We start from the raw sequence: 11,280 nt of genomic DNA on the forward strand, positions 1-11,280 counted from the left end.
TGAGGCATAAATAGCAACACTGTGTATTTATCTATATTGTCTATTTATCATTGTGAGGTCACTTTAGCCATAATTATGTATTTTGCCTTTGCTTTAGAAATACAAAGGTAAAGATCTAATGCATGCAGTTTAAAAGATGAGATGACTGAAAGTACATATGAGTATTTTTTTATTTGATTAAAAAGTATTTATTTATGGAGGCCGAAGTTCGGAAAGGGAGCTGCCCAAGGCTGTGATTGGCGGAAGCGGTGCCACGTGCACCCTCCCCTAGTACACCAACTGCTGAGATCTTGACTTGAAACATTTAGCAAGTGACATTGTGTCATCTTGCAGTCCAGCGCTGAAAGGTAACGTATGTTTCTTCTGCTACTTTGTTGCAGATATTGATACAGTTAGTGTTATTGTTGCCAGCTATCTCTTCCCTCATTTCTGGACAAAGCTGCTTGCATGCTTCGCAAAATGCGGGTAACGTGACAGGTACGTTCCATCAGTCTGAATGATAGCTTCTTTTATTTTATTTAACTAGGCTAGTCAGTATGATGGTCCAATGCATAAGGATGAGTGCAGCTGTTCTAGACTTGGAGGCACAGGATGGATGTCAACAATTAATCTAGCTTCTCGACAGTCTTGCACAATTGCTTTGAATCTAGCTAGCTACTTGTTTACTGCTGCAGATAATTGCACATCGACATGTCTTTACTAAAGCCTTTTTAGGTTACTAGTTCTCATGTTTTAACTACACAGACTCGGAAAATCTAATATCTTTGCTTCTCCTTTCCTTTCCTTTATTTGCACCGGTTCTGAAGAACAGGTTTCACTTGCATGTCAACCCAACCACATTGCTCCCATAGACCTTAAAACCAGTAGCTAGTGTTAGCGCTGACGTCATACACAATCTTAAAAACATCTCCCGATGGTGCATGAAGCCGGAAGTATTTGAAATTGAAGCTTGTCGCCTTCAAAAATCTCCGACTTCCGGGCGTTCAAGACAACTGGGAACTCGGGAAAAAAACGAGCTCCGACTGAGATTTTCGAGTTTCCAGTTGTTTTGAATGCGGCATTTGAGTAGAGAAACCAGCCTAAGTCATGTCACGATTCCAAAGCTATACGATATTACTAGAACAATTTAACTATCTCGGAAAAGATGTGTAATGTTGTACTTCTTGTTTCACGAAATTCATGCTAATGTTTCTTTTTTGATCGAGAGCTCAATTCACTCCCATGCACTCCCTGAAGGAGCACTCTCCTTGTCCCAGAATGCACAGCGGGGCACATTAACGACGCCTGGGCAGCGTACAAAATGGGGATTAATAAGATTCTAATGGAGTTTCCCATCTCCTCAAAATTAACTCTGGCTGAATGGCACCAGCAAAGGATTATGGTCGACATAGTAGTTTTCATCCTGCCTGAGAGTCAACCAGAGCCTCTAGACTGCAGCCCATGGTTGGTCTGTCAGCACGTGGTCCTGTGACAACAAATGTAGTAGTCAGAATTGATCACCAGTTAATGAAATATCTCAATTTGTAGATGACTTTCCAAAAATTCACAGTGGGGATCGAACATGATCACAATAAACAGATTTTAGAGCCCCAAACAGTTCTGACAATTGTAAATTACATAGGGCAGATCAGGGCTTTTGGACCTCTACGTTACTATGCAGTAGCCGACCAGTAGAGCTTGTGACTTCACCCTCCAGACCGGACACTTGGGGACCAACTGCCCAGCCACACCCACGGACATGTATTTTCTGCGATCATATAGTAGCGGAAGAATTCAGTTTGAGTCGTCAAGCAAAGGTTTCACACCCTGTGTTTTCAGATCAGTGCAGATGAAGGAGAGGAGAGGGGCCACTCTAGAGTATTGAGATGCAGCTGTTGATTGAAGTCCAGTCTAACTAGCCCACCCTGGGGGAAATAAATACCTGTGGTTGATAATATCCTTACTTTATTCTCAACCTCATCACACACTTTCAGGCTTGTCTTCAACTCTGACCCCCTTGTTATTAATTCACATCTTCCTCCCAGTCCTCTCTCTCCCTTGGCCCTTACTCTATCTCTCTTCACAACATTCATACAAAACGTTTGTTCATGAATTAATGTTTATTAATCCATTGACTTGGTCAGTGATATAGTGATATGTCGCTGTACTGAGATGCTGGGCTTGGTCTGGGTTCATTCCTGCTCATTGTGCAGCTACAGCAGAGAGTGCATGACCCTGCTGTTCAAACAAACAGCTCTGACCAGCTCTGGATCCAGCCTGCTTCTAGCCTGGCTGTCCTGGGTGCATTTCAATACTCTCTAGAATGGCCTCCTTTCCCTCCTCCCCTAGTCTTTGCATGTACTGCTCTGATCTAAAAACCTTAGAGATAATACTTTAATCTGGAGATCTGTTTGAACTTATCCATTTAAAAAAAACATCAATACAGATGAAAGAAAGGAGACAAGTGAAGGAAGCCACTTTCAGTCTATTGAGATTTAACCCTGGTCAACATACTGTTTTTTTGCTGCTTCAGATGCTACGCATTCTCTCTGGCTGTTTGAAATGGGTAGGAAGGAAATGCTCTGATGCAGACAATGCCACACTGTGACCCCAGATGAACTTTGAGGGAACTCTGGAAGGGTGGTTTATTAATTAAACTGATTCTGTTACTCAGTCTCCTGTGAGAGAATCAACTCTGATTAGTTGTTTGCTGAGTGAGAGACAGACACTGCAGGAACCACAGGGAGGGCTACCTCAAGGCTGGGTTCAAAAGTTATAGCTCTCTGCTCTGAGCAGGTCTGATTGGTTAGAAAGTAGGTTACCCAGAGAACCTTGGGATGAGAGATTTTATTATTTAATTTTTTACAAAGGATACTGAGGATGCAAATTATATGATACTGTAATAACATACTGTATGTGGTCCCAAGATTAGTTCTACACTTTTTTTTAAAGCTTATACTAAAGTCAAGGCTATTCTAACAACTGAAAACAGGAAGACTCAGGTGTTTCTGTCTTTACAGAGTCAGACTGGAAGCGCTGATTGGACCAGGTTGGTACAGGACCAAGAAGCCAAACATTGACTGCAGGCTCGACTCTGTTTTGGACAGGTGAGGTGGATTGGAGACCATATTTGTGACTTTAGACCTAGGTTGTGAGGCGGAGGGTCACGATGGCAGTGAGCGGGTTTGACATTGACGTGCCACGGTGGGATCAGTCCACGTTTATGGGAAGATTGAAGCACTTTGCCAACATCACAGACTGGAGGACAGCACTACTGCCGGACTCACGACTAGATGAGGCTAAAGTACTGGTGGAGAGCTGCAGGTAACGCACACACAGACACCATGAGGTTAGAGCATTTGGCCAGTAACCCGAAGGTTTCTGGTTCAAATCCCAGAGCCGACAAGTAGAAACATCTGTTGTGCCCTTGAGCAAGGCACGTAACCCTATTTGCTCCAGGGACACTGGTAAAATGCTGGACCCTGGCTCTGACCAATACTCTCTGCTGGTGTCTCAGGGGGAGTTAGGATAATATGGAAACACATTTCCAATACACACTTGTACATGTGTCTAATAGGACAAATATAATTAAGCACCACCAAATTATATTATTATACCACTGGAGTTTTAATTCCATTATGTCTACAGTTTTTGATCCCTGTGATGAGAATTTGGGTTCTGTGTGGTTCTCCTGTTCTAGAGCGGGGTCCGTTCCCCCCGGCACCACAGAGGAACAGCTGCACTACGCCAAGAAGCTCTATGACTCTGCCTTTCACCCTGACACTGGCGATCGCATGAACCTGATTGGTCGAATGTCCTTCCAGGTGCCCGGAGGGATGGCCATAACGGGTGGTATGCTACAGTTCTACAGGTACACACACACACACACACACACACACAGATTTGACAACCGATCTTTACGTTAGCCGACCATAGGTGAGTTTGGAGCGGTGACTTCTAATCCTACATTTATATTCCTCTTTCCCCACTCTTCCTCTTTCTATCATTTTCTCTTTCTCTCTAGGACAGTCCCGGCTGTAGTGTTCTGGCAGTGGGTGAATCAGTCGTTTAATGCTCTGGTCAACTACACCAACAGAAATGCTGCTTCCCCCATTACACCCAAGTAAGACCCTGCAGACCACACACACCCACACTGTTGTGGTGAATGTATTGCAATGTACATGGAGAATATTAAGAGCTATTTAAATGTCTTATACTCAATCTCTTTTCTCTACCCCTTCAGTCAAATCGGAGTAGCCTATTTAACAGCAACTAGCACTGCTCTAGCCACTGCTGTGGGACTTAACTTCTACACAAAGGTACAGTTCAAAGAACACAACACAAACTGGTTTGATTTGATTACATGTTCAACTTCCCCTTACCGTCTTGTCTCCGCCCTCCTCTGTAGAGGGCCCCTCCGCTGGTGGCGCGCTGGGTTCCGTTTGCAGCCGTGGCGTCCGCTAACTGTGTCAATATTCCAATGATGAGGCAACAGTGAGTACATGCTCAATTGAAGTCACTTGAGTATTAGCATCTATTCTGATAGTGTATTAGCATCCCCCAGGAAGACAACTGTAAGTTGTTGACCTTCTCTTTTCTCAGGGAGCTCCTGAATGGCATAGCTGTAACAGATGAGAATGGAAACAAACTTGGCCATTCCAAGGTAGCAGCACTGGGAATGTCTGAATAATTAAATATTCTACTAAATATCCTGTTTCTGACTGTTACACAAGAGCAGAGCAATTACATTGTACCTACACCTCTGTTCCCACAATTTCTTTCTTTCCAGAAAGCAGCTGTGAAGGGCATCACCCAGGTGGTCATTTCCCGAATTACCATGGCAGCACCGGGCATGAGTACGTTTCAGAGGTTTAAGGAGGAGGGGAGCTGTAGAGTTTGAGCTCAGTACTCGCTCCATAGACAATGGAAAGTGGAGCTGTGTTGGTGTGACCCTGTTGCTCCCTTCAATGACTCATTCCTCTCCTCTTGTTTCCACCTGCCACCCTCTCCTTTATCACATTTTTTTTCTCCCTTTCCCCCTCTCTTCTCCTAGTCATTCTCCCCGTCATCATGCAGAGACTTGAGAAATTCAAGTTTATGCAGGTGGGTCTTTTATTCAAATACACCAAATACTGCTACTGGACATGCATATGCTAGCTAGCTACAAAGTTATTGAATAAGCATTCCTACAGTGCTATTGACAAAATATCCACAGTTACGTTGTTCTTGACTAAACATGCTGACAGTGCAGATTCTGTCTTGCGTTGCATTGCAGTTTATTGCTAATAAGCTCTATCTTTCGGTTAACAGAGGATCACCTTCTTCCACGGACCTTTACAAGTCATGATGGTGGGAGCGTTGTAAGTAGGACTGTTTTAGTAGGTTGCACCAGGAAGATTTGTTTGGTTGTTGTGTTTTTTTTGGGGGGGGGGGTCAAAAGTAGTGTACTATGTAGGGAATAGGGTACCATTTGGGATGTAATGTACATGTCTCAGTAGGCACAGTCACCTAACTATGTCTGTTTTGCAGCCTGGTCTTCATGGTGCCTGCAGCCTGCTCCCTGTTCCCTCAGCAATGGTAAATAGTCTGTCGACTGGGCAGCATTCAGTTTTGCGCCTTCATGATGTTAGTAGCTGTTTTAGTATTAGGCTCTCCCTTGGTTTAGGTCTCTTTCACTCTTCTCCCTTTCTTTCAGCTCCATGGCTGTGTCTAAGCTGGAGCCAGAGCTTAGGGAGTCCATCTTGTGTCATTACGGGGACAGTGTACAATACGTCTACTTCAACAAGGGCCTATGAACACACTCACACCTGCCTTCTTAATCATTGTCCAATCAGGGAGAGCATCTGAAAGTTTTTATAGATGAGCCAATCAGCATCTTCGGTTCATAGGATAAATAGCTTTCTCCTTGTTTGTCTTTATTTTCAAAGAATCTTTGTAATTCTAAGGGAGATGTTCAAATGTGTTTGAATTCTCTTTTTGTACCACAAACCACCTTTTTATGCGAGTAAAGTACATGTTGGATAAAAAAAATGTCACGAGGCCTGATGGAAACAGCAGATTCGTCTGTAAACTTTCGAAATGTTGACAAAAGAAAATACACTTGACAAACTGGGATCTTTTTGTGTCTGTAAAATTAATTCTGCGGGAAATGGTGGTGGAAACACATTTATAATAACCATCATATTGAAGTAAACTAGATATGTTGTGCGGTCCTCCAACTATGACTCAGAAAAGCATACAGTTTATTAGGTTACAGAGGAAATAAGTTGTGAGTAACTGATGACAGTGCATGGTGAGGCGCTTGATGCACCTTTCCACTAAATATCGAGGGTCTTATTCTGGTGACATGAGCGATGCTTGGCTGCCGTTTTGATAAATATACTGAACCAAAATATAAATGCAACAATTTCAATGATTTTACTGAGTTACAGTTCATATAAGGAAATCAGTCAATTTAAATAAATTAGGGTCTAATCTATGGGTTTCACATGACTGGGCAGGGGCGCAGCCACGGGTAGGCCTGGGAGGGTATAGGACCACCCACTTGGGAGCCAGGCCCATCCACTGGAGATCCAAGCACAGACAATCAGAATGAGTTTTTCCCCACAAAAGTGCTTTATTACAGACAAATACAAAAAATAAATAAATTGGGTGTGGCAAAAACAGCAGTTGAGTTGAAAATGGGTTTCCATTGCATTTAACTTGTATTTTGTATTCAGTCCATTGGAATTTAACTGCAAAAGTTACTTTATGTGCACTATGTCATCACGCACAGACTTTTATCCGCAACAAGTCAATTTGATGAAAACATATCTCTAGTGGGAAATAAGCTTTTTTAAGCCGTTTTTAGAATATTCGCTTGAAAATCTGAATGGAAACCTAGCTAATATCTCAATGTTAATGTGCCACAGTGTATAATTCAAGTGATGCTATTCATCATGCACTGTTTGTACTGTCTGAGTATCTTCGATCACACATTCCATAACTGACTGGAAGGACAATGACTTTTTAGACATTTTTCATGCATTCCAAATGGCACCCTATTTCCTATATAGTCCACTATTATTGACCAGAATTAGAGCACTATATAGCGAAATAGGGTGCCATTTGAGAATCAGCCTGTGTTACTGACTCTTGACCTTGGTTTCAAATATGCCCAATTGTGTCTGTGTGTACACATCTCAGTGTTGGGTGCAAATAAAGAGTAGTGTATTACTCAAACAATGTAATGCCATATCAGGAATAGATCATTACTTAAGCCTTCATGCAGGTGTTCTATAAAATGTTCTTAGGTTTTGCCCTCGGCTCTAGTCAGCAGTGTTCTGAGTCTATGGTTCCACAGTTTTTAGTGTTTTAGAAGGTTTGTGTTCACATGCTCAGAAGTGAAGCAATTGAGTTGTGAAGAAGTCAATAATGACAACCGGTTGTTATTGACAAGTAGAATTGATTCTCATTGACTAAGCTGCCTCCCCAGGAGGTGACAGGAGTCTAGTTCCTCCCTCTCTGTACTACAGTCACGACATACTGAGGTATGTTGTGGTGATACAAAAGATCCATCAGGGGGCAATGTTTCCTTATGGACAGATCAGCTACACAGCAGCAAATATTTGTATAACTAACCCAGTTTTCAATGGGAGCATATTAAACATGGTGGGTAGAACAAGCATAAGCTAGCGATAACCTATTGGCGCGTTCTAACATTTATTTGCATATTTTCGCCTTCCGTCTGAAATGCTCGTGGGCATTAACTCCATTTGCCCTTGCACTCATTGTAAACGATGTAATTTTGAGAAACCTTGGCAAAGGGTCACATTTACAAAACCTAGCGCACTCTCTTCGTAACAGATTTTAGTTTTTGGAACAGAACTGTGTTGAGATCGGGTTTTTCTTCAATTAGAATAAAATAATGTCGGCTCAGCTCCATACTCCCACGGTCGGCTACTGGGTTTACTATCCTCATCATATTTGGTGGGGAGGGGAAATTCCAACCGGATGCTTCAGATTTATCCAGCAGGTGAAATCTACAGCAGGTGTAGACTTTACAGTGAAATGCTTAATTACAAGCCCTTAACCAACAATGCAGTTTTAAGAAAAATACCTAAAGAAAAATAATAAATAAAAGGAACAAATAATTAAAGAGCAGCAGTACAAGAACAATAGTGAGGTTATATAAAGGGGGTACCGGTACAGAGTGAATGTGCGGGGGCACCAGTTAGTTGAGGTAATGTATACATGTAGGTACAGTTATTAAATTGACTTATGCATAGATAATAACAGAGTAGCAGCAGTGTAAAAAAGGGGGGGGGGGGTAGAAGCTGTGGTCTTATGGCTTGGGGGTAGAAGCTGTTTAGAAGCCTCTTGAACCTAGACTTGGCACTCTGGTACCGTTTGCCGTGTGGTAGCAGAGAGAAAGGTCTATGATGAGGTTGACTGTAGTCTTTGACCATTTATAGGGCCTTCCTCCGACACCGTCAGGTATAGAGGTCCTTGATGGCAAGAAGCTTGGCCCCAGTGATGTACTGGGCCGTACGCACTACCCTCTGTAGTGCCTTGTGGTAGGAGGCCAAGCAGTTGTCATAAAAGGCAGTGATGCAACCAGTCAGGATGCTCTCGATGGTGCCGCTGTAGAGCCTTATGAGGATCTGAGGCCCCATGCCAAATCTGTTCTGTCTCCTGAGAGGGAATAGGTTTTGTCGTGCCCTCTTCACGACTATCTTAGTGTGTTTGGACCATGTTAGTTTGTTGGTGATGTGGACACCAATGAACTTGAAGCTCTCAACCTGCTCCACTACAGCCCCGTCGATGAGAATGGGGGCGTGCTCGGTCCTCCTTTTCCTATAGTCACAATCATCTCCTTAGTCTTGATCACGTTGAGGGAGAGGTTGTTGTCCTGGCACCACACAACCAGGTCTCTGACCTCCCTATATGCTGTCTCGTTGTTGTTGGTGATCAGGCCTACCACTGTTGTGTGTTGATGGTGTTGGAGTCGTGCCTGGCCATGCAGTCATGAGTGAACAGGGAGTACAGGAGTACAGGAGGGGACTGAGCACTTATCCCTGAGGGGCCCCTGTATTGAGGATCATTGTGGCGGATGTGTTGTTACCTACCCTTACCAGCTGGGGGCTGCCCGTCAGGAAGTCCAAGATCCAGTTGCAGATGGAGGTGTTTAGTTCCAGGGTCCTTAGCTTAGTGATGAGCTTTGAGGGCACGATGGTGTTGAACGCTGAGCTGTAGTCAATTAATAGCATTCTCACATAGATGTTCCTTTTTGTCCAGGTGTGAAAGGGCAGTGTGGAGTGCAATAGAGATTGCATCATCTGTGGATATGTTGGGGCTGTATGCAAATTGGAGTGGGTCTACGCTTTTTGGGATAATGATGTTGATGTGAGCCATGACCAACCTTTCAAAGCACTCTATGGCTCCAGACGTGAGTATTATGGGTCTGTAGTCATTTAGGCAGATTAGCTTAGTGTTCTTGGGCATAGGAACTATGGTGGTCTGCTTGAAATATGTTGGTATTACAGACTCAGAAAGGGAGAGGTTAAAAATGTCAGTTAAAGACACTTGCCAGTTGGTTAGCGCATGCTCGGAGTACACATCCTGGTAATCTGTCTGGCCCTGTGGCCTTGTGAATGTTGACCTGTTTAAAGGTCTTACTCACATTGGCTGTGGAGAGCGTGATCACACAGTTGTCCAGAACAGCTGATGCTCTCATGCATGTTTCAGTGTTACTTGCCTTGAAGTGAGCATAGAAGTAATACAGCTCGTGTCACTGGGCAGCGTTCGGCTGTGCTTCCCTATGTAGTCTGTAATAGTTTGCAAGCCCTGCCACATCCGACGAGCATCGTAGCTGGTTAAGTACGATTCGATCTTAGTCCTGTTTTGACACTTTGCCTGTTTGATGGTTCGTCGGAGGGCATAGCGGGATTTCTTATAAGCTTCCGGGTTAGAGTCCCGCTCCTTGAAAGCAGCAGCTCTACCCTTTAGCTCAGTGCGGATGTTGCTTGTTATCCATGACTTCTGGTTGGAATATGTGCATACAGTCACTGTGGGGACGACGTCATCGCTGCAGCACATTATGGTGTTTTTGTTTGACCCATGTGAACGTGACCAAAGACATGACAAAAACAGGAACTAAATTTATTGTGATTACAGTGGATATGTATAAATTAATCTGGTATTTGAGGCTCTCACCAACTGATAGTACAATGTACACACACATACATTCACTGGTCAGTTTATTAGGTACATCACCCAGTTTATGAAAATAGAGCGCTCCTACAGACAGTCACATGACAGACAGTCACATGGCTTGCTATATAAAACAGGCAGACAGGCATCGAAGGATTCAGTTACTATTCAATTTAATGTTAGAATGGGCAAAAAGAGTGACCTTAGCGACTTTGAGCATGGTATGATCCAGTATCTTATAAACAGTTGCCTACCTGGGCTTTTTAAACACACAACAGGGTGTAGGGATTCCCGAGAATGGTGCGACAAACAAAAAACATATAGTCAGCGGCAGTCCTGTGGACGAAACAGCTCGTTGATGAGAGAGGTTGAAGGAGAATGGCAAGAATTGTGCAAACCAACTGGCTGGCCATAAACAGACAAATGACGGTACAACAGTGATGTGTAGAACGGCATCTCGGAAAGCACAACTCGTCGATCCGTATCACAGATAGGAGTGGAACCCTGCTGCAATAGCCTATCAGCTAAAAACAAGAAGAAGTGGCTCCAGTGGGTACGTGATCACAAACACTAGACAACTGAGGAGTGGAAAAGCATTGCCTGGACTGACGAATCCCGGTTCCTGTTCAGTCATGACATTGAATTTGTTCCGAAATCAAAATGAAAGAAAAGTTTAACTTGCAAATTCATTAGGTTATGGTGTGAAATAGGCTTTTAGAAGTGCCGCCATTATTTTATTACTTATCGTTAATGCTGTCTTTGGCGTGCTTAGCAATGCACAACCACCTTTTTTAATAGATGTTTTATTTATTTAACCTTTAGTCAGTTAAGAACAAATTCTTATTTACAATAACAGCCTTCCAAAAGACAAAATTCTTCCTGTGTGGACAGGGGCTTTTTACCCACTCCTGTCGATGTATTTATTTATAAAGTAATAAAGTGTTACATTGCATTATGTTTAAAATGCATTCTGTCATTACTGATATATTTTAACATTGCTATTTATAAAAAACAAGTTGTAATTTATAAAATATTGCATTTGTTGTCTTCCTTAAATGAAGGGGATGATGATGCAATCTTCGCAAGAAGGACGGAATCTGATTTCATTGG

The 11,280-nt window shown here is 43.0% G+C and overlaps 1 protein-coding gene across 1 annotated transcript; it reads left to right on the forward strand.

Annotated features, from left to right (window-relative positions):
• Window positions 1-241: 241 nt before the first annotated feature.
• On the forward strand, window positions 242-6,093 carry sfxn2 (sideroflexin 2). Its single transcript, XM_064933775.1, has 12 exons — window positions 242-347; window positions 3,000-3,303; window positions 3,680-3,850; window positions 4,004-4,102; window positions 4,223-4,298; window positions 4,388-4,473; window positions 4,582-4,642; window positions 4,769-4,835; window positions 5,033-5,082; window positions 5,290-5,339; window positions 5,509-5,556; window positions 5,675-6,093. Exons 2-12 carry the CDS (start codon window positions 3,149-3,151, stop codon window positions 5,772-5,774), a joined length of 963 nt encoding a protein of 320 aa, XP_064789847.1. The 5' UTR covers window positions 242-347; window positions 3,000-3,148; the 3' UTR covers window positions 5,775-6,093.
• Window positions 6,094-11,280: the final 5,187 nt, after the last annotated feature.

This window comes from Oncorhynchus masou, chromosome 24 (genome assembly GCF_036934945.1).
Source record: "Oncorhynchus masou masou isolate Uvic2021 chromosome 24, UVic_Omas_1.1, whole genome shotgun sequence".
NCBI classification, from domain to species: Eukaryota; Metazoa; Chordata; class Actinopteri; order Salmoniformes; family Salmonidae; genus Oncorhynchus; species Oncorhynchus masou.

Excerpts from the sequence above, each read along its gene's own strand:
- sfxn2 (XM_064933775.1), top strand. The coding sequence starts at position 3,149 with ATGGCAGTGAGCGGGTTTGACATTGACGTGCCACGGTGGGATCAGTCC. Across the intron at positions 4,836-5,032 it reads CATGGCAGCACCGGGCATGA|TCATTCTCCCCGTCATCATG; the intron begins GTACGTTTCAGA and ends CTCTTCTCCTAG. Across the intron at positions 5,083-5,289 it reads AGAAATTCAAGTTTATGCAG|AGGATCACCTTCTTCCACGG; the intron begins GTGGGTCTTTTA and ends TTCGGTTAACAG.